We start from the raw sequence: 24,003 nt of genomic DNA on the forward strand, positions 1-24,003 counted from the left end.
TTCCAGGAATTAAAAATTTTTTTGCTTCCACTCCACATCTGAGGTTTCCTTTGTATTACAACCCAATATTTATCATATGTCTATTTGAAAACTCATGTTTGGTCTAATATATTTGTCACTGGAGCTGCTGCCTTAGACATACTCAAACGCTTCCTTTTAGATTGTATATTTTTTTATTTATGCATTTTGCAGGATGTGTGAATCACTAAAAGTCAGTATTTATGACCCATCTATAGTTGTATTGAAAGTTGTGCATGTGGACCCTCTTCTTGATCTGCCACATTCCTTTCTAATGTAGCAGATACAGTGGCGCAGCAGTAGAGCTGCTGCCTCACGCCACCAGAGACCCGGGTTCGATCGTGACTATGGGTGTTGTCTGTAAGGAGTTTGTACGTTCTCCCCGTGACCGCGTAGGTTTTCCCTGGGTGCTCCGGTTTCATCCCACATTCCAAAGACATGCTGTTTGTAGGTTAATTGGCTTGTGTAAATTGTCCCTAGTGTATAGGATAGAACTAATGTATGGGTGATTGCTGGTCGGTGCCAACTCGGTGGGCTGAAGGGCCCGTTTTCAGGCTTTATCTCAAAACTAAACCAAACAATGATGACACGAGCGTATTACTAGGCTCTTTCAGAAGGTGATTTATAGTCAACTGCATTGCTCTGGGTCTGGAGTTCCATAAACTCAGACTGGGGAAAAAGCAATTTCCTTCTCCAAAGGGCATTAGTAAATAGTGAGTTTTGATGACATTACAGAAGTTTTGTAGTCATCACTGTTAAGTGTTTCTTTAAAATCCTGGATCAACAAGTGAATTTAAATTCCACAGCATTTATTTGTTTTGTTTTTGCAGGATCTGGGTGTCCCTCACAAGGCCAATATTTATTTCCATTCCTAACTACATTTTTGTGAAAGTAACGATGAACAATTCTTGCTATTGAGGGAGGGTAGCGTAGCTTCACCAGGTTAATTCTTGGGATGGGGGGGGGGGGGGGGGGGGGGGGGGGGGGAAGTGCCATGAGAATGGATCGACTTGGCTTATATTCACTGGAATTTAGAAGGATGAGAGGCGATCTTATAGAAACATATAAAATTCTGAAGGAATTGGACAGGCTATTGTGTTGAGCTCCTGACTGAATTCCATGCCCAGCTTTTAATTCGGCTCGAAGGGCCGAATGGCCTACTCCAGCACCTATTCTCTATGTTTCTAATCTGTTAACTGGTTCCAGAATGGTACACTGAAGTCACTGCAATAAACATGCATGAAAGTTCAGTCAGTAATGAATAGTCCAGTGTACAATATTTGCCCTTTTGAATGGAGGCCTACCTGGGTATAAAATTAAAACCGCACTTAGACACAATCTAACCACAGACAAGACAGACCTGACCAGTGCCTTTTTTTTCCCTGTGGATGTTGCCTGACTTGGGAGGCATTTACTGAATATTGTGCCCAGTCCTACTAAAGAGTTGATATTGATGGCTACAAAACGCACTCTAAGCCTAGATCCAGTCATGGCACGAGGCAAACTAAAGCCAATGGAGGGAAATATGGCCCAAGCCTGGGAAGAGAATTATGTGTCCTCTCCCTTGATTGGCTTTCAAAATGTGTGCTTATCTTATCCCTCGGAATCTTCTCCAGTAACTTTCCTACCACAGATAGTAAAGATATGTCTTCCAGGTCTATGGTTCCCAAGTTTTTCTTTGCAATCCTTCTTAAATAGAGGCACAATATCAGCCACCCACTAGGGTCCAGCACCTCACCCATGTCTAATGTTTAAAGCAGAAGGGAATTTACATGACTCAATACAACTAAGATTTTCTGCTCATTTTAGAATTTCATTCCCATTTAAGTAATGACCAACATTTCATCCGATTTCTTTTTGTCATCGGTGGTCACTCGAAACGAGTATGACTGTTCTCTCCATAGGGTCGTCTACTTGTGGGTCTGCAGATGTCTGTCTGTAGAGGCCGATCCGCGATCCACACACCTTGGTGCAACGTGGGCAGTGGAGACTTGCGGTGGTTTGTAGTTGTCGAGCCCCCTTCTCTCACTCTCCTTACGGTGCTGTCGCTTTGTCTCTGCGACACGGCGTAGTTCCATTTCGTGAAGTGCAGCTCCTTCCTGCACGGATTTCCTCCAGGAACACGTGTCCAGTGCAATGTGCTCCCAGTTGCTTGATGTGATGTGGAATTTCTTCAGACTGTTCTTGATGTTGCCCTTGCAGCGTTTCTTTGGCCTGCTGGGGTGCTCGCCGACCTTTCTTCAATTGAGAGTACAGGATTTGAGGGAGAAGTGTGTTGGACATGCGGAAGACATGGCCAGTCCATCAAAGTTAGTGCTACATTATTGTGGTGGTGATGCTGGTCATGTTGGCTTCCTCCAAAACGCTGATGTTGGTGCGTTTGTCCTCCCAGCTGATTGTAAGGATCTTTGATGGTATCTTTTTGTATGTGCTAATGCACTTGGTGATTTTATATAAATATTTAAATCTTTGCTGCTCCAGAACTTGGACAAGTTCACTATTGAGGGAATATCTGGATTTTTAGTCTTGGGTCAAGGAGAGCTCACATTTTCCCCTACATTATAACTTTCATAGCTTTGTCCATTCAAATCCGAAATTACCTAACAGAAGCAAGATTACCTTTTCCACAAAATTGACCAGTTTGGTGCCGAGCTAATGATATCCAACTTGGGTACACTGATTTGGCCGTTTGACTTTCAATTGCTTATGTATTTCTCTAAGCAAAAACATTAAAAAGTAAAGTTATAAGGTTTACATAGTTTAAAAAAACTTCAGATTCCTATTGTGATATGGCAAAAATAAAAGACTAAGTAATTTGAAACTTAAGTTGCCCAATGTTTTTGTCACAATTCACTAAGCAACTTAAATAATGTAATCTAATGGATGGTATTAAGTAATATTTTTATAACATGAAAAGTAATGGTGCATTCTTTGTCGTGAAAAATGCCAAAAATGTAATTGAAATATATCTATTATGTTGAAGACAATAAAGCAGAGGATCTGGAGCACGAGGCAGTGTGAGGCCGAGTCATCTAGGCCAGGTAAGCTTGGTGCAAAATGCTACTCACAAGAGTTAGGTTGCAGCCTCCCTACACCACATTCCTACCACTAACCCAACCATATCTATTCCTTTCCACCTACAGAAGTTATTCATCTGAACCAGACTTTGGAGTAGTCAGAGTTGAAGTTGAGACACTATAATTAATTTAAATTATTTTGGCTGGGGCCAGGAATGGTAAGACTATAATTACCTTGATAGAAAGTTGACATCTGCGTATACCCTCCATGATAATTGATCTTTGGTTTCATCGGTGTCATGAGATCTGGTGCCTGATATTAGCCAACAGTGGCAAGAGTAGCATTCGCCTTTCATGACCTCAGAACTCTTCACACTAGCCTACACTCAGTGTCATGGTCACAGAGTATGGAATCAAGCCCTTCGGCCCAACTTGCCCACACTGACAAACATCCCATCTACACTTGTCCCACCTGCCTGTGTTGACCCATATCTCTCTAAACCTGTCCTATCCATATACCTGTCCAAATGTTTCTTAAAGGTTTCAATAGTACCTGCCCCAACAACCTCCTCTGGCAGCTCGTTCCAACACTCTTTTAAGAGGTGTGGAAACTGGTTTTAATGTAATACCTTCTTTCATTGGAGCAATCCACATTTTGGTTAAGTAATCAAGAATGCCATATTACTGTTACAGGAGATTTACCAACACTTTCCTATGTAGTGCTTGGAAGACTGAATTATAACTGAGAAAATGCTGCGATTTAGTTGGCAGAAGAGGATGTGGCCTTTTGAGCTTCATGCAAGTTGGCAAATTATATTGCACCATCTTGTTCCACTTCAGCCACATACCCCCACATCCTGTTTTAATGCTTCGGTTCCTTCTTTCAACTAGCTTCATGTTTGCAATATTTAATCTACTTCTGTCCAATCGTCATTCTTCTCATCCTAATTCCCACTATGCCAAGTTGCACCAGAGTCTATTTTGCCTCTCTAATTCTGGCACAAGCTTTGAGGCAGTCAATTTTATTTTGCTTTTTCCTGTGGCGAAAGGAGTGCCGTAATGTCTTATTTGCATGTGTCTGCTTTTTTTTTTTGGCACAATGAAGTGTATCTGTCGTTTTGCATTTGCACTAACTGACAACAGCTTTAAATATTTGTACAAAATTATAACCAGAGATTTAAAAAAACTTTATTTAAAATCTTTCAGAAATCTATCAAAGCCCAAAAAACACACATAAATGCTGTATCCCATAAAATACACATTTTGATCAAATACTGAACAGAAGGAAAAAATTACTGGCAACTTTCTTTCATATCAAAGTTTGTCTGAATTTGGCCAACAAAGGGAGATGATCTGATGAGTTGTTTTCATTGGGTAATCTATTTACAGTCCAAAGATCCTGTTCTGTAAGTAGTGCAAGTTTCCCAAGAAGCTGCAAGTGACCATCTTCTCCTACAAAAGAAAAAAAAATGTTATCTTCATTAGTTTATTAGCAACTAATGTTATATTCGCAACTGAATTCTAAAACGTTTAGACCTGTTTAAAAAGCAGAATTATCCCAGTATATAAAACAAAGCTCATGGAGATTTTGTTCGCTTATTTATGTATTCTGGTACTGAAATATTTTAGTCATTTATCAGTTTGCCAAATGGCCCATCTGCTAACTTGCCTTTCAGTTTTGTCAGCACGTGGATGAAAATTAACTTGCCTGGTGTGCCAGTTATTGTCAAAACCATGCAAAAATCATTTTGAGCAGTTGTGAAATATTGCCCATTTTTATTGCGAGATATTAATTCTGTTCTTGCATTATCTTCCATGAAATTTCAGAATATTTAACTAATGTTTTTCTTTGGAAGCCACAGGTATTGCTTTTCAGTTATGCAGAATACTTTGGAGAACCACCACTTGCCTCAGAGGTGCCTTTAATGTTACGTGTGTGACGTGCAAGCACACAGTGAAATTCTTTTCTTACAAAGTCCAGTAGAGTATTGCCATCAGTGTTTCCACTTTGAAGGAAATTACCTCAATTTCAGGAAATTATGGATGTCTTCGGGTAATTTTAGGGAAATGAAATAATTTCGGGAAATTTTCTGGCCCGGGAAGCCTTCCCCAACTGCACATGTGCGACTGCCGCCTCAACTGCGCATGCGCGGAATCCGTACCCACTGTGCACGCGCGGGGAGACGCCAAAGGGTCCAATCAGGCCCGCGGGATGATTTGTGGAAAAAAAGTATGTACTTACAATCTGCCTGCGCATTACAATTGAAAATGGCGGTGGTGACGCGGTAGGGACGCTGTCTCCCCGCGCATGCGCTGTGGGCCCGTTATCCGCGCGTGCGCAGTTGGGGAAGGTTTACCGGGCTGGGAAATACCATCAAATTCCAGGTAATTTGGAATTCTATTTCAGGATTGCCATACCATCCCCGATTAGCAATTGTACAGAAATAGTCTACTGAGCCAACATGCCTAAAGACGATACCAGTGAGATATGACAAAAGATTCTCAGAATGCTGAAAGTTATGGGCCTGTCCCACTTAGGCGATATTTTCAGCGACTGTCATAGTCGCAGCAAGTCGCCAAAAAAAACAGCGACTGGACCCCCCTACCACAATGTCTACAACAACCTACCACCTATTCGACGTCAAGCTACGCCAAGCTACCGACAACCAGCGACCCATTAGGATGTCCACCTACGACAACCTACGTCCACCCACAACGAGGTACGACCCTGTCGGCGACAAATGAAGACAACTTAAGGCAATTCAGTCGCCGGTATCTGTCGCTGTAAGTAGTCGCCAATGGAATTCACCGAAGTCAGCACCGGCGACTAGCTACGTCATCCTGGCGACAGTACCTACGTCAGGCTACTGACTGTCGCCGAAAAGTTTTGAACATTTCAAAATCCAACGGCGACCAGAAAAAAGGTACGACTCTTTGGGAGACTAAGGAGACCACACAGGTGAAATCCTAAGTCTTGCCCTGGAGTTACATATTTAAAAAGGTGATAATTGGGGGAGCTAGAGGGAAACAATAATTATATGGGGCAGGACCAATTTTGTGCCACTGGGGTCTTTAAAAACAAAAATCAGCGTAGCTCAAGAGTCAAGTCAAGAGAGTTTTATTGTCATGTGTCCCAGATAGGATAATGAAATTCTTACTTGCTGCTTTACTAGTTAGATAATGTGACTTTCGCAACAGCTGCCAGTGGTCTCTTGTTTTATATTTACCTTGGTGGTAGAGATATGGCATTTTCCAACAAAATCGAGCAAACATGCGTAACATGTCAATTAATGTTCACAAGCATTAAATAGTATAAAGCACGAAAATTTGTTTTCATTGGAACTGAGGTGTCTTTCCCGCATAAGAATTCTGCATTCATTACCACAATGGACAAGAACTGGCAAATCGGTTAGCTAGCAAGTCTGGAAAAAATAAATGTTATTTCATTTCAACAATTAGTATAATCCAGGACTATTTTTCCAGGAAATCCAGGAAAAAAAAACTGGCTGCTATGGGCAAGGTTGCTCACTTATGCCTCTGGCAGTGTGCACCATGCCTCTGACTCACTCATTAATGTTCCATTAATTTGTTGAGCGGAGTGGCCTGATGTACACAAGTTCCAGCCCCTCTGCTTTATGCTCACCTTTATTGGCTAAGTTGGTATCTGACACGTGAGAGTCGTTTAAAGACATGTTTATCAATGTTCAGGACTAGCATGTTCCAATAAGGAGGAGAGATAAAGATGGCTAGGTAAGGAAACTGTGGATGACCAGAGGTTAGAAGTTTGGTCAAAAAGAAAATGGATGTGTACATTAGGTTTAAGATGATGAAATTAGACAGGGCCTTTGAGCAACACAACGGGAGTAGGAAAGAACTCAAGCAGTCAGTTAGAAAGACCAAAAGGGACTATGAAATGGCTTTGGTCAGTTGGATTAAAGAAAATCCCAGGACTTTTCATATGTACATTAACAACACAAGCAGAAGGCTCTATGATAAAGGGGAACTAAACAAGTACTTTGAACTTGCATTGAGAAAGAAGGAAAGTGATATCAGTGTGGAGAATACTCATATGCAAGGGCAATTTGAAATCAAGATGGAAGTGGTGTTGCAACTTTATTATATTCAATATTTAAAGTCTCCATAGAGAATATTATCTCTCCACGATGTGTTGGGTATATAGTGAAATAGTCCTGAATTATATAAATTGTTGATATGAAATAACATTTATTTTTAGGTCAGGGTTGTAAATCTTTTTTCACACCAATTTATAAACAATAATGATTTGAAGCAGATGTCTTATACTCAATATCTGCAATAAATGGAAGTAATTATAAAACAATAATATATCAGTTTAAGGTTGTCACGGATAGCTAAGGAGGCCAAGTCTTTGGGTATTTTGTAAGGTGGTGATTGACATATTCTTGATTAGCAAGGGTGAAAGGGGTTGTAGGAGCCATTCATGCAGAATTATTTTGACAAAATAAAATATGCTAACAGTTACTAGCCTAAGCATGAATGGCTCATACAGGGGAGAAGGCACTGGAATGGGGTTGAGAGGCAAAGATAGATCAGCCACGATTGAATGGCTGAGTAGACTTGATGGGCCGAATGCTGCTTCTATGACTAATGAACATGAAGATAATACCTTGATAAATGTTGGAATACAAATGATCTTTTGCTTTTCATTACCTGACATTGCAGCTCCATTATGTTTTGCTGCTGAATAAAATATATAGTCCACGGTGACAGCAGATTTGGAATGACAAGTGGTGACCTCTGTTTTATTGCTCCCAGGTAGATAATGGGAGTACACAGAAAGTAGCTTGAATTTGTGGCAAATTGCAGAAGCAGTCCTAGAAAATAATTGATTGTATTACTGTTTTTTAATTGACTGTTTCATTCGTGGATGCTATATACACATCGATAGATGACTTAAAATGTTTAGATACAGCTATGTCACATAGTTTGAACATAATATAACATTTCGGTAATGGCCAGATTTGAAAGCAATAAGTTTACAAACACGATAAAGTCCAAAGAAACCAAATAAATGTCATACTTTACATGGTTTAGTCATTTTCTAAGTACACTCTCATGCACTGACGATAATGGTTTGGAATTCAGGAAGTAAAATCAACTTAATGGATTTACTTTTGTGTATTGTCATTGCTCAATTATGCAATAAACATTATTGACACCCAAGGTTGATTATCTAAGTACTATGGTCTGGAGTTCTCAAATAATATGTATCATTTGCAATGTTTGATTAGTTTGTAGAATTACATATAAAATGTGATGCAGCATCATGTGGTTTGCTTGCACATGGTCATGTAAAGTTTGGAAATGTAATATTTCATTTGGAAATAAAACTGACAAGTACGTTCCATGCCACACAAGACCTTGACCCCATAGCTGAAGATAGACACAAAAAGCCGGAGTAACTCAGCGGGTCAGACAGCATCTCTGGAGAATAGGAATAGGTGATGTTTCGGGTCAAGAACACCATAGCTGTTTGTTATTAAAACACAAAGAACACAAATCATTTATAATTAGCACAATTCCATAGGATAAAGATTAGCATTTAGATTTTTTAAGAACAGTCATGTAAACATTTTGATGGAATTAGCATTGCCAAAATCAAACAATTAATCCCAATCATGTGCGTCTGTACTAAAGAGAAAGTGAATGCACATTAATTTCCAAACTCAATGCTTCAATATTCAATGCTTAGGCGCAAAATGCTGGAGTAACTCAGCGGGTCAGGCAGCATCTCTGGAGAGAAGGAATGGGGGACCTTTCGGGTCGAGACCCTTCTTCAGAGAGTTTCTGAAGAAGGGTCTCGACCCGAAACGTCACCCATTCCTTCTCTCCAGAGATGCTGCCTGACCCGCTGAGTTACTCCAGCATTCCTTCGATTTAAACCAGCATCTGCAGTTCTTTCCTACACATATTCAATGCTTAATTACTTCACTTGGATTATGTAAAAAATGATCATCCAAGTATAAATACAGAATGTGATAATTTAGAATTTATCTTTACTAGAATTCAACTTTTATGTCGTTAACCACTGTTAAAACCTACCTTTTATTCTGCCTCTTCAACAAATTATTTGCAGCACAACTGCAAATGAGCTGCTCACTGAAACCATCTGTTCATTTCATCATGTTATTTTCCTTCTGCCAATATTCCACTGTGCTGAAAATTCTTCAGAATCTTCTCATCCAGCACACACACTATTTTAATTTATCCCAGAAAACTTGCAACCTGCTCCCTTAAACTTAATAGATGACATTTCAGGTCTCGTTTCCCCTTCCCCTGAGTCTGAAGAAGGGCCCCGATCTGAAAAGTCACCTATTCCTTTTCTCCAGAGATACCCGCTGTTACTTAAACTTTTTATGTCTATCTTTGGTTTAAACCAGCATTTGCAGTTTCTTCCTAAGCCCTTAAACTTAAAGATGTCTCGATTAAAATTCCCATCCTGTTCTTTCCATGAACAGCTTTTTTTCTCTAGATGGTTGCATCTCTGCAAGGCATAATAATGAGGGCTAACTGTGAGCAAATTTAGGGCCTGCACATTCCTGGTCATGAGTATGCAGCCCAGTTCAATCTATCCACGCGTCTCTCTTTCAAATACCATTTAAGCAACTTCTAATTTCAAATTCAATTGCAAAAACAATGTTGGGTTCAAAAATGTTCATATAACCATATTTCCTTAATGTGTTTATGGTTCAGATGGGGTACAAAACAAGTTTGCGTGTCAAACTACTATTTATCACTGAAATCACCTGATTTTAACATAAAGTTAACTCACTGTTGATCCATGGGATAATTCTTTATATCAGCCATCAGCTTTTCTGAATTGTCCAGACCATCTACAGGACACTCTTTAAATTGAATAAGAATTATACATTTTAGATTTCAAAAAGGAAAAACAAGAATAGTAAACTTATGTATTTTTAAAAACTTACAAAAGTAGTTTAAAATCAGAATTTCACCAATTCTTAGAACTATACTGAAAAGGGGTTCAGTGGTGTTTTGATGCCAAGAACAAACAGATATCATACCTGCATCCTTCATTGTTTCATATTGACATTCTGATGAAATTCCAAGACTTGGAGGCCAAAGTGGGGTTGTCAAAGCTCTCTGGCCCCTGTGACCTGTTTCCTGACCTGACACCTAAATGAATGATAGGAAGTTGTAATTCATAACACACTTGCCTTCAGGAGAAATTATGCAAATCTTGGCTAAAGGAATATGTGTTAAAGAGGATTGTAATAGATAGAAGAGGTAGACATGTTTAATAATCAATTATAGAGTCATAGAGTGATAGTGTGGAAACAGGCCCTTTGGCACAACTTGCCCACACCGGCCAACAATGTCCCAGCTTGCCTGCGCCTGGTCCACATCCCTCCAAACCTGTCCTATCCATGTACCCGTCTCACTGTTTCTTAAACGATGGGATAGTCCCAGCCTCAACTACCTCCTCTGGCAGCTTGTTCCATACACCCGCCACACTTTGTGTGAAAAAGTTACCCGTTGGATTCCTATTAAATCTTTTCCCTTCACCTTGACCCTATGGCCTCGATTCCCCTACTCTGGGCAAGAGACTATGTGCGTCTACCCGATTTATTCATCTCATGATTTTTTACACCTCTACAAGATCACTCCTCATACTTCTGCGCTCCATGGAATAGTGACCCAGCCTACTCAACCTCTCCCTATAGCTCACACCCTCTAGTCCTGGCGACATCCTCGTAAATCTTTTCTGAACCCTTTCATGACAATATCTTTCCTATAACATGGCGCCCAGAACTGAACACAATATGCTAAATGCGGTCTCACCAACGTCTCATACAACTGCAACATGACCTCCCTACTCAATACTCAGAATGATAAAGGCCAAAGTGCCAAAAGCCTTTTTGACCACCTTATCTACCTGTGACTCGACCTTCAAGGAACCATGCACCTGTACTCCTAGATCCCTCTGTTCTACAACACAACACAGAGGCCTACCATTTACTGTGTAGGTCCTGCCCTTGTTCGACGTCCCAAAATGCAACACCTCACCCTTTTCTGTATTAAATCCCATCAACCATTCCTCTGCCCAATGGACCAATCGATCCACCTGCTGCAATCTTTCGCAACCAACTTTATCTGCAAAACCACTCACTTTTGTATCATCAGCAAACTTGCTAATCTTGCCCTGTATGTTCTTATCCAAATCATTGATGTAGATGACAAACAGTAACAGGCCCAGCACCGAACCCTGTGGCACACCACTAGTCACAGGCCTCCAGGCCGAGAAGCAACCTTCCACCATTACCCTCTACTTCCTTCCATGGAGCCAATTTGCTATCCATTCAGCTATCTCTCCTTGGATCCCATGTGATCTAACCTTCCAGAGCAGCCTAACATGCAGAACCTTGTTGAATGTCTTACTGAAATCTATGTACACAACATCTACAGTTCTGCCCTCATCGACCTTTTTGCTCACGTCTTCAAAAAAATCAATCAGATTTGTGAGACACGACCTCCCACGCCCAAAACAATGCTGACTATCCCTAATCAGCCCTTGCCCATCCAAATGCCTGTATAAACTATCCCTCAGAATACTCTCCAGTAACTTTCCAACTATAGATGTTAAGATCACCGGCCTATAGTTCCCAGCATTTTCCCAGCAGCCCTTCTTGAAAAGAGGAACATTTGCCACCCTCCAGTCTTCTGACACCTCTCCTGTATTTAAGGACGACTCGTAAATTTCAACCAGGGCTCCCGCAATTTGCTCTCTAGTTCCTCTGATATATATGATCAGGCCCTGGAGATTTGTCCGCCTTCATACACGACAACACCTTCAATATTTATTCGACGGTAACACTGACTGCTCTCAAGACACTTCCATTGACTGCCCCAAGTTCCTCCGTTCTGCTGTCTTTCTCGGTAAATACAGAGGAGAAATATTCATTGAGGACCTTGCCCACCTCCTGTGGCTCCACACAGAGTTGACTGCTTTGATTCCTGAGAGATCCCTCTCTCTCTCTCTCTCTCTCTCTAGTCACACTTTTCCCCCTTGTGTATTTATAAAATCTTTTGGGATTGTACTTAATGCTACCAGCCAGAGCTATCTCCTGGCCCCTTTTTGCCCTTCTGATCTTTTTTAGTTTACTCCTTAGCTCCTGAAACTCCTCCAGGGATGCACTTGATCCCAGCTGCCTATACTTGTCCCATGCATCCTTCTTGTTTTTGACCTATGCCTCAATTTCCCTCGTCAGCCAAGCTTCCTTACGTTTGCCTGCTTTGCCCTTCACTCTAACGGGGATGTACATATCCAGAGCTTTCGCCAGCACACTTTTAAAAACATCCCACTTGGCTGATGTTCCTTTCCCCTCAAATAACCTGCTCCAGTCAACTTGAGCGAGACCTTCTCTCATACCCTCATAGTTAGCCTTACCCCAGTCGAGCGGTTTAACACATGGACCCTCTCCGTCTCTATCCATAACTATTTTAAACCTAATCGAACTGTGGTCACTGGTCCCAAAATGCTCCTCCACAAACACTTCATTAAATTCTGCAACATTTAATCTAGAAACTCTTCAAAGTGCAATCATCTAACCAACCTTGATTCATATTCATTCTCTCTCTCTCCAGCTCCATTCCTTTTCCACTTAAATCCCTTGAGTTCTCATAAACATATTTATTGAATTATATAAATGCAAGTTGTTATAGACTAATTTCCAACCCTGATCTCACCAGAGACTTATGCTGTTGATTTAAAACTGGAGAATGTCCACCGGGAGAAGAGAATTAAAATTGGCAGCAGGAACCAGGCTGCAGCAGCTTTTGCTATTTATTTGTCACAGGCTTCAGAGAAAATAAAAGTTAAAATGAGAACGACACGATCAATTAGATTTTTGTATACAGACTTGTTTTCACCGAAAACATTTTGATGTATGATAATTTTGTAATCGTAAGTTAGTATAGATGTGGTAAGGAATTTAGGTGGTTTTGGTGGAGTGCAAGGTGGATCTATTATAAAAAGCAGCGAATCAAAACACAAGGGGCTAAATTAACAGAATTTCGGCCTGGACTAGTTCAAATAGAATAAAACTCCTATTCACATTTGCACTTGGAGTTTTACAATAAAGTGGCAATTCCCAGAAAGAATATTTATACTTTTGACAATTTAAATACTATCATTCAGTTTACAGAACTGGTGACCTGAAGAGAACCGAAGTTTGGTAAATTGTCCAAATCTCACCTGGGAACAAAAATTGACCTTAAGCAAATGGATTGCATTTAGAAAGATATTAATGGCTTCACTGTGTAAAAATATGCACACAAATAACATGCAACAAGCAATTACTGCTCCTCATGACAATTAACTCATCAAGTGAAACTGACCCATACAAAGAGCGTCAATAAAGTTAAGCTATGAAAGAAAATGAGAAGGTACTTATTACAGATTCTGCTTTTATTTTAAGTGATCTAATACTGGCAATCTGATTAGCCATTTAAATTAATTATCTTTTGTTAATCTAAATGGAAAAACATAAGCACAAAACACATTCATCACATCCAATCCAAATTTGTTATGGTTTTCAGGTACCGTGCTTTGAAATGAGTCACTTTAGCATCTGAAAAGCTGCACCATGATTGACCATTAACTTGGTGTCTTGTGACAGTTAGAAGCAAGAAATGTCTTGTTCTTGCTTTTGGGAAAACCATCTTAAGAGTTGCAAGGTGTTATTAAAAAAAATTTTTGGCAATATTGTTCATGTTTTCCAAAAAATACATCAAAAAGTTTAAACAATATTAAAAGTATTTTTCGATAGTTTATTAGCCGGTACCTTTCCTATTTGAAGTCCTGCGTAAATGAGTTTCCCATTCCTAATGAAATTGTACAATGGTGAATCAGGGACAGAGTTGAAGTCCCCACATAGAATAATTGGACAGTGTCCATCCTTCCCATCAGACGCCAGTTTGTTGATTTCAGCCAGGAGTATTGCAAGCTGAGTGAGCTTGATGTCCCCTCGACGTGGATTGTACAAGAGATGAGTGTTTGCCACACACACACGAGCAGCAGACTGAGAAAGAGTTGGTTGTAATAATACCACAAGTCCAATATTGTCTCTGTCTAGTATCTGGATCATTGGACGATAAAACTCCACTGGGCTAGCAGAGACGAGTGAAAACTTTGAACGTTTAAAACAAATGGCACAGCCATCTCGTTTGTTTCCTGTCCGCATTTTGTACTCACAATGATAACCTGTAGAAAGAAGACAAAAACAGTGTTTTCAATATTAGCGATTGACACGTTTGTTAAAACTTGGTGGAATTAATCTCTGAATAGTAGAACGCACAAAACTTAATAACTCACAAACTGAGATGTGAAAAGGCCAAGATTAATCTATTGAACTCCGACTATAAACAGAGTTCATACCAATTATTTTTTAAATCAAACCCTTATATTTCTGTTTCTTTCCTTGGAAAATGATCTGTCTTACTGCAAGATCGAAGATGATCAGAAATTGCAAGGATCAAGGGATATTTTCTTAATCTTCTTCAATCAAGCAACACAAAAAAAACTCTGAACATATCTGAACAATGTCCAAGATTTGACAAAAAAGTCTAAGTTCAGGCTAAAGTACCACCACCATACCTTATACCACACACTATACTAGTGGGAAAGACTAGAACTAGAGGTCATAGCCTCAGAATTAAAGGTTCTTTTTGGAAGGAGATTAGGAGAAATGTCTTTAGTCAGTGGGTGATCTGTGGAACTCTTTGCTGTAGAGACCAAGGCAGTGGATATTTTTAAGGCAGAGATAGCTAGATTATTGATTAGTACAGGTGTCAGATGTTATGTGAAGAAGGCAGGAGAATGGGGTTAGGATGGAGAGATAGATCAGCCAAGATTGTATGGCTTAGTAGACTTGATGGGCTGAATGGCCTAATTCTACTACAAGACCTTATGACCATACAACAACCACTTACCTAATGATTCCAGTATTGGCTTCAGCTGCATTCCATAGTGGTTGTCTTGAACTTCTTGTAAACACATGATCTAGAAAAGATCAAAGAATGATACAGCGATTCCGCTTACTACAATTTGGCAATTAGCAGTTTTGATTATCAAACATATTTATCCAGTACTTTAAAATTACTCTATTCAGACATTGATTTGCTTCATATCAAAAATGCTGGAGTAAATTAGTGGGTCAGGTAGCATTTCTGGAGAAAAGGAATAGGTAACGTTTTAGGTCGAGATCCTCTGGTATTTGACATTTCCACCCTCTGCCTATTCTATCAATGCCTTTTAATATTATAAACTTCTTTCAAGTCTCCCCCAGCTTCTGATTTTCCAGGGAAAATAATCTGTCTGTCCAACCTCTCCTTATAGTCAATACCCTCTAATCCAGGCAGCATCCTGTTCAAAGTTTCCACATCCTATCTGTAATGGACAGCCACAACTGCACACAATATTCTAAAAGTGGCTGAACAAATATTTAATACATATTACTTACTGACTTCTATACTCAATTACTGGGATGGAAAACAAAAAAACAAATACAAGAGGGCATAGATTTAAGGTAAGAGTAGCAAAATGTAAAGGAGATGTGCAGGACAAGTTTTATTTTTACACAGAGGCGGCGAGTGCCTGGAACGCACTGCCATTTGTGGTGGTGATGGAGACAGATACGATAGTAGCGCTTAAGAGACTTTTGGATAAGCATATGGATATGCAGGGAATAAAGGGATATGGGTGATAAGCAGGCAGATAAGAGTTATTCTAGGCACCATGTTTGATATCGACCAGTTGAAGGTCTGAAGAAGTCTCGACCTGAAATGTCACCCATTCCTCTCCAGAGATGCTGCCTGTCCCACTGAGTTATTCCAGCTTTTTGTGTCTATCTACTGTATTTTATTGTATGTCAAAATAATTAGTGCTTGTTTCATGGACTGACCTGTCTATTCTATTATTTGTTTACAGAACTCAGAAAATATTTTTCATTCAAGAATCCAGCGCCCTGCTACCCTGCATAATCCAGCAGTATCTCAAAATAGGCGAGGGCTGTAGTGTGGAAAGATTCCTGATGCTTTGGAATAGAGGGATATGGGTGATACTATTCCATCCTGTTGTGAGAGGCTGTTGAACGGATGACTATCCACTAATAGGATATTTCTTCAATCATGCTTGGACTTGTAAAACAAATATCTTGTCAAACCATTCCTTGAAAATGCCACACTTTATTGATGCCCATTTCCGGTTCAAATATTTTTCCAGTTACTTGAAAGATATCACAGCCACAAGAGGCTTGAAAAAGTCTGGGAAAAACACTCATGCATCCTTGGTGTGATAAAGCCGCAATGATTACCAGGTGAAAGATGCACTGTGGTAAGTCGCCAAAGATTCTTGCACAAAATCCCCCACTCCCATGACCTTGGCCACCTAGGTACAAGGATGACAAGCACTGCTGACTGGGCATTGTATCATAATTCCCCTCTTTATCGTACCATTAAAAAACAGAAACTCAATATATAAAAGCAATATGGGGATAACTTTGCAATACATACTTCAATAGTTTAAACCTGCATTCTAATGTATGGGACACAGAATTTGTGATGGTTTAAAAGAGGGAGAGGGGGGAGAGGGTGGGGGGAGGGGGGGGAGAGATTCAAAGTAAACAGTAAACAACTCAAAGGTACACAAAAAAGCTGGAGAAACTCAGCGGGTGCAGCAGCATCTATGGAGCGAAGGAAATAGGCAATGTTTCGGGCCGAAACCCTTCGTCTGAAGAAGGGTTTCGGCCCGAAACGTTGCCTATTTCCTTCGCTCCATAGATGCTGCTGCACCCGCTGAGTTTCTCCAACTTTTTTGTGTACCTTCGATTTTCCAGCATCTGCAGTTCCTTCTTGAACAGTAAGCAACTCAATATCAACAGTATTTAAAATATATTCATTATCAGTTAGTTGAGTTCAGCTAACAAACAAAAGCAAGGCAGGACACCTCAGACCATGGAGTACACATGTGTGGGAAGGAACTGCATATGCTGGTTTAGACTTAAGATAGACACAAAATGCTGGAGTAATTCAGCGGGACAGGCAGCATCTCTGGATAGAAGGAATGGCGTGTCCCATTCGTTCTCTCCAGGGATGCTGCCAGTCCCGCTGAGTTACTCCAGCATTTTGGGTCTATCTTCATGGAATACACATGCAGTGCCACATGGAGAGTCCAGAACATAGGACGTGTTCCAAACGTTTGAAGTACAGATTCAAAAAAACATCAGGAATGATTAATGGTCATATGCTGCTACAAGAAATAATTTCATTGTTCTGTTTTTGTTATACAACAGGTCTGTAAACTCAGTACTCATTGAATAAACAAAAACAAGTTCTACAAATTAGTTTGAATTCTGGCTTTGGAGCGTGAGTAACAGTTATCTTCACTAGGTTTGGCCAAGAGATTGATGGTTTATGGATAGCAGACCTCAGGAGATGGTCACAGGTTGAGTGTCGGTGTCACACAGTAGAGAAACATGTCACAAAGAACTCCAATCTAAGGTCATCCTATTTACCCATGTTTGGCTAATAGCCCTCTAAACCTGTCCTATCCATGTACCCATCCAAATGTTGTTTAAATGTAGTTATTTTGCCTGCCTCAACTACTTACCCTGGCTCTACTTGTGTACTTACCCTGGCAGCCTGATCCATGTATCCACCACCAGGTATGTGCAAAAGTTGCCTTGCAGGTTCTTATTAAGTCTTTCCACTCTCACCTTTTGCCTTCTAGTTCTTGATTATCTTACCCTGGGAAAAAAATGTGCACTCACCCCATCTATTCCCTCAAGAATTGAAACTATAACTAATCAGGACAACAACCTCTCCCTCAATGTCAACAAGACGAAAGAGCGAGTTATTGACTTCAGCAAGCGAGTTGGAGCGCATGTCTCAATCAGCATCAATGAAGCTGAAATGGAAATAGTTGAGAGCTTCAAGTTCATTGGCGTTAATATTAACACCAATCTGCCGTGGACCAACCACATTGAAGTGACAGCCAAGAAGGCACACAAATGCCTCTACTTCCTCAGGAGAATGAGAAAATTTGGTAAGTCTCCAATGATTCTTACTGACTTCTATATATGCACCACAGAAAGCAAGCTGTTGGGAACGACTGCATCGCAGCCTGATTTGGGAACGACTTTATCGAAGATTGCAAGAAATTGCAGAAAGTTATGGTGATACCAGACTCCACATGATCGACTTCATTTACACTTCATTATGCCTCAGAAAACAGCCACACTAATTAATAACTTCCCATTCTGGTCATTCCTTCTTCTCCCTGCTCCTGCCGGGCAGAAGATATAGAAGCTTGAAAGTCTACAGTACGAGACATGGGAATAGCTTCTTCATTTCTGTTATCAGGCTTCTGAACAGTCCTTCCAGAAGGGTACTATCCGATTAATCTCTAGCCCATTGTGGGCATTGGAATTTATCTATGGAATTGTTGCACTAGAGAATGCTGAGAATGCTGAGAACAATATTCTGCAATCTGTATCTTCCCCTTTGTTAAACTTATTGTACTTAACTTTGGCTTAATTGTATTTATATACAGTTTAAACTTATGTGATTGGGTAGCATGCAATACAAAGCTTTTCAGTGTACCTCAGTACATGTGACAATAATAAACCTAAATATCCCGATTACTCCAGAAATTTATCAATAATTTTTGAATGCAATCAACAACTAAGTTTCTACATTCTGGGCAGGGAGTTCCAAAGAATTATTGCCCTCAAAGTAAAATAAAAACTTTTAGGATGTTTCAGTGAAGTCACCTCACATGCTTCTAAACTCTAGATCAGCCTATACAACCATCATCATGTGGCAGACACATAATCTCATGAACCAGTCTGATGAATCAAGACTGCACTCTGTCTTTAGCTAGAATACCCATATTAAAAAAAGGGATGTATGCCAAAATTATGTACATTACTTGGTATGTGGTCTCGCACCTACATAATTGTAACAAGATTTTTACTGTTGTACTCAACCTCCCGTAACAAGGGCTACAACTTGCTCACTTTATGTGCAGGTTAGCTTTCAGCGACTTGTGCACAACGCCCAGCTCCTTTTAAACATTAACATTACCAAATGTCTTTCTAGTTTATAAACACCAAGTATTTTTATATCTTAAGAGAGTAAGATAATCTCCCATTTTTCCATGCTTTACTCCATGTTCTTGCCACTTATTTAACTTATTTTATAGGCCCTTTGCATCATCCGAACTATTCACATTTCCACTGTGTCAACATCCAGCTTAGGCCACTGCCAAACCACTGACACAGGGCCTGTGGAGCTTCTGAAAGCATCTCATATTGCAAGAGCATACTCCAGAGTTGTGACGTCCTCCTTAACACGATAATTGCATAGATTTTATCTGCAATATTTTAGTTGTAGATCTTATTTCCAACTCAGACATTGTCCCTTTTTATTACAATTCTTCCAACTCATTTCTAGATCGGATGATAAAAAAAAGAAATAGAAGGCCATTTTGTCCTTTAAATCAGTCCTGCAATTCCTTAAGGTCGTGGCGAGCACATGCTTCAAAGTTTCTGCTCAATTACTTGACATTGAATATATTAATAAACTTAGTGTATTCACTCATCTTAAGTTGTACTTAAAGGAATTGAAAAGTGCCACACAGGCGTAGTTGGTAGAGCTGCTGTCCCACAGTGTTAGAGACCTGGGTTCAATCCAAACCTTCTGTGCTATCTGTGTGGAGTTTGTACATTCTCTCTGTAACCGAATGGGTTTCCTTCGGGTGCTCCCGTTTCCTCCCATAAAGACGTGCAGCTTTGTAGCTTAATTGGCCTCTATAAAATTGTCCCCAATGTGTAGAGAGTAGATGAGAAAGCGGGATAACATTGAAACAAGTGTGAACAGGTGATTGATGGTCCATTTTTAATAATAGTCTAGCATTTCAACTCATTGGTCGACATGCATGTTCTGATCTCAGTTTCTAAAACGGTACCTTTTAAAGATGCACACTTGATAAAAGCATTGCAAGATCTGGAAGAGTTTCCTTTCTGGGGATATTTACTGAGACTGCGATTCCTGTCACTACCAAGAATCTCCTGTAATAGGGTTTCTTCACTGTTGGGAGTCTTGGAGTAAGGTTCACCTTATCCTCTCATCTAAATTGGTATTTATTAGCAATATGATCCCAACACAGGGCATCAGTTTCTGAATGTACATCGGCAATCCCCAATTCTATATCATTATTTTCTTTACCTCTCTCTCCTTGCATGCAGCTCTACATACTTGGCTTCTGTAAGATCTGCTGCTGAAAGCTATGTCCATGGTTTTCCCAACTTCCGAATCAATGATTCCAATTTTCCTCTGGCTGTCCTCCACCAACCAAGTTGAACAAATTGAAAGCTCGGCTTCACACATTCCTAAAGGGCCTGTCCCACTTACGCGACTTTTTCGGCGACTGCCGGCACCCGTGATAGGTCGCCGAAATTTTCAACATGTTGAAAATTCAGCGGCGATCAGAAAGACGCTACCACTCTTTGGAGACCTCTCACAACCATACAGGCGACCCCTGGCGACATGTCGCGGGTGACCTCTCACATCCATTGGAGACCTCTCACGAACATACAGCCTGTTTGGTCGTGAGAGGCTTCCTATGGCTGTGAGAGGTCTCCAAAGAGTCATAGAGTCTTTCTGGTCGCCGCTTCAACATGTTGAACATTTTGGCGACCTATCACGGGTGCCGGCAGTCGCTTGTAAAGGTCGCGCAAGTGGGACAGGCCCTTAAACAGCACCATCCAATTCATTAACTAATCCTCAAGTTTTCTGTATAAAATTGGGTCCAGGGGTTGATTTTAAAATCCTATTATTTTAAATACCTACTAGGCCTTGTCTCTCTGTATCTATGTCACCATCTCCAGCTCTGAAAGAAATTCAAGCCTCTAACTCTGGTTTTTAATATTTCTAAGACACTTTACTTTAGGCATCTTGGTTCTTAACCTCCCTTTTCAGAAACACTTCCAGTAAACTATCCTTACTACTTAAAGGCATTTTTTTCATATCTACATTTGACCAAGTTTTTAACCACCTTCTTTTTTTGTTCAATTAAGTTTTCTGGAATCCTTGGCAACATTTTCCTAGGTGAAAATGCCATGCCATTATAAATCACTTTTGTCCAACCAAAGAACAGGTGAAGTTTTGGTCTGATAAACCAGTTCTGATGCAGGTTGACTTAGGCATAATGGCCTAACTTCACTCTTTCCACCCACAGGATTCCCCACCTACCCAACCCCCAATAGCCACAACCACCAGACCCTATAAACTCGCAAAAAAGCTCCAAAATGACTGAATCTTAAACCCAAAGCTTTTGAACAGAGTCTCAAGACACAAAGGTGGAAGAATGCATCGGTTTTATCCTGTTAATCAAAGCATGGTCAGTTTAATTATATGGAGATATGTCTATTGTGCATGGTTTTACCAAGCTTGCACAAACTTCTGCAGATTTTGGCAGATGTAGTAAGTTTGGACATTGGAAGCAAAACCTAATTATTGAGTTGGGAGTATAACATGTTATTGACTACATGGGGGATAAGCAAAAAGCACAGCTGTAGGACAGAGACCTGAATTTCACAACATTAGCATGGAAAGAAATTGAATATAGAAGACTAAGGCACAAAAATATTGTCTTGGCTCACAAGTGTCCCTACAAAATAGTTTCATGGGACAGACAAAGATCATAAGCTCATAGCTAAGTGACCATCAATGGAATTAAGATATCTCAATACAACCCACACATTGTGGAGACTAAAATTTTCTCCTGAAGTGCATATTTAGCCAAATGAGTGACCATTGTCAAATAAAGTGTCTTATCACTTACATCTGATATTCATTGGCATTGCAATTACTGTGTCTCCACACGATTAACTTCTTGGAAGTCAACGTTGACCAGATATTCAATTAGACCAGTCACATAGGTACTACAACAGCAGGTCAAAGTTTGGGTATCCTGCAAGGTACGATTCATACTCTGGCATTTCTTAGCCTTTCAAACATGAACTGGGTGATTATCGTACACTAACATCATTCAAGAATCTTGACAGTATCCAGGATAAAAGTAGCCCTGCAATCACCAAAAAACACCCCAAATTAGGACAATTCCATCTGTACTGAGAGCCTTGTTTCATAATAGGCTTTTAACTACAACCTGAAGTAGTTGATGTTTCAGGGCAGGCGAAGGGAGGAAAGTATAGTTTTGCTCTATTTGTCAAAGCAACAGATTATGCAAGACAAGTTAATTATACAAAGCTTCTGGAAGAATACCAACTCCACATGAACTTCCACAAATTGTTTCCCTAAAATTGTGACAGCTTGGCACCATTGAGGGATGATGAAAGAAAAACAGGGACAGATTCAGGGTGTTAGGGATAGTGGGAGCAAAATCTATATTACTAAAAGTCTGAACATGACCGCTTTTGGCCCACTGTGCTGCGATTTCCGAGAGAACGCCGCCCGCTACGGCCGTCATTTTTGGCCACCTCACTCAGAGCCCCCCTCCGCCTTCCAGGACTGGAGGATTTTTCCCATCGATGAAAAATCAGAGAGATATTAATGTTTTTTTTTAAATTGCCATTCTCTCTGCTGCCCCCGCTGGCGGCAGGGGGGAGGGACTATAAAACCTGGAAGTGTAGTCCTTCATTTAGTCTCTGCCAGACCCAGGAAGCGAGATGGTAATGGCTCTCTGAGCTGCGAATAACACTGAATGCATGTCTACTCCACGGTGTGTCCCCTCGATGCGGCTGTAAATTGGCTGCTGCCCAATTGTTTGCCTCGCCTTTTTAAAAAGTTTGTGTTCACAAAATGAATTTTGGTTGTCAGGTGGCTGCAGCCCAATTGTTTGCCTCGCCTTTTTAAAAAGTTTGTGTTCACAAAATGAATTTTGGTTGTCAGGTGGCTGCAGCCCAATGGTTTGCCTCGCCTTTTTAACAAGTTTGTGTTCACAAAATGAATTTTGGTTGTCAGGTGACTGCAGCCCAATTGTTTGCCTCGGCTTGGCTTTTGAAATCGTTGTAACAGTTGGATGCCAGCCCAAGAACCCATTCGGCCCACAATGTCTATACTAGCCCTCTGGAAACCAATACCTTTGGCCTGCAACACCCATACTAGTGCAACAGAGAGCCCCCACCCCCCCCCTCCCCCCACCGGCGAGCATTATTGGAATTGGTGGAGAGGGGGAATATTGCGTTGGTGACCAGCCCTCCCGTGTGATGCTGGGACCCAACGGGTCCCACTTAGTCTAGTCTTTTTATAGATTTGACAGACCTCAATTACAATGTAAAAAAAGTTCAATCCAGTCCATTTTATGCAAAAGGGTCAAGCATAATGTAGTTTTATATGCCTAACAATGCCTTCCAACCAAAGAAATTGTGCAAGATTACATTCCACAATTTTATTAATATTCCCTTGTGCATTACCTAATGTTGGGCTTTTCAAAAACAGTCAGTTCTTGTCTCCAAATTTCAAGATGATTTGGAGGGAGTGGAGAAAATGCAAAACTGAAAGGATAATTTCACTATAGGGAAATAAAAATTTGCAAACAAGTCTGGAAAAAGACTGACATTGTGACTTAATGGGGTCTTTTACATTATGAAATTGTGCACAGAACAGAGAAGGTGCTGCCACTCACAATCAAGTTGTTAATACGTACAATAAAGAATTTGAGAAACTTCTTCACTATGAGTGGTTACCAATTACACAGATGCACTGTAGAAAATATCCTATTGGTATGCATTATAACTTGTTTTGGTAAACCGCTCTGTTCAAGATGGCAAGAAATTGCAGAGTTATGGATGCAGCCCAGTCCGTCATGAAAACCATCAGTCCAACATTGCAGTGATTAAGATTATTGCATTTAAGGTCATACGAAGATTAAATAAAGGCTATA

At 40.3% G+C, this 24,003-nt stretch overlaps 1 protein-coding gene across 7 annotated transcripts in view; it reads right to left on the reverse strand.

The window, feature by feature from the left end:
* Nucleotides 1-4,205: 4,205 nt before the first annotated feature.
* angel2 (angel homolog 2) overlaps nucleotides 4,206-24,003 on the reverse strand; it is a 45,276-nt gene continuing 25,478 nt past the window's right edge. For all 7 annotated transcript variants that reach the window (XM_033025334.1, XM_033025333.1, XM_033025332.1 and 4 more), the window contains 6 exons: nucleotides 15,027-15,096; nucleotides 13,880-14,298; nucleotides 10,100-10,211; nucleotides 9,847-9,919; nucleotides 7,725-7,888; nucleotides 4,206-4,487 (listed from right to left, as the gene is read on the reverse strand). In XM_033025334.1, the coding sequence (XP_032881225.1) occupies nucleotides 4,345-4,487; nucleotides 7,725-7,888; nucleotides 9,847-9,919; nucleotides 10,100-10,211; nucleotides 13,880-14,298; nucleotides 15,027-15,096 (981 nt within the window). In that variant the 3' untranslated portion in view covers nucleotides 4,206-4,344. The remainder of the gene's footprint in view (nucleotides 4,488-7,724; nucleotides 7,889-9,846; nucleotides 9,920-10,099; nucleotides 10,212-13,879; nucleotides 14,299-15,026; nucleotides 15,097-24,003) is intronic.

The sequence above is a fragment of the Amblyraja radiata genome, chromosome 8, assembly GCF_010909765.2.
Source record: "Amblyraja radiata isolate CabotCenter1 chromosome 8, sAmbRad1.1.pri, whole genome shotgun sequence".
Classification (NCBI taxonomy): domain Eukaryota; kingdom Metazoa; phylum Chordata; class Chondrichthyes; order Rajiformes; family Rajidae; genus Amblyraja; species Amblyraja radiata.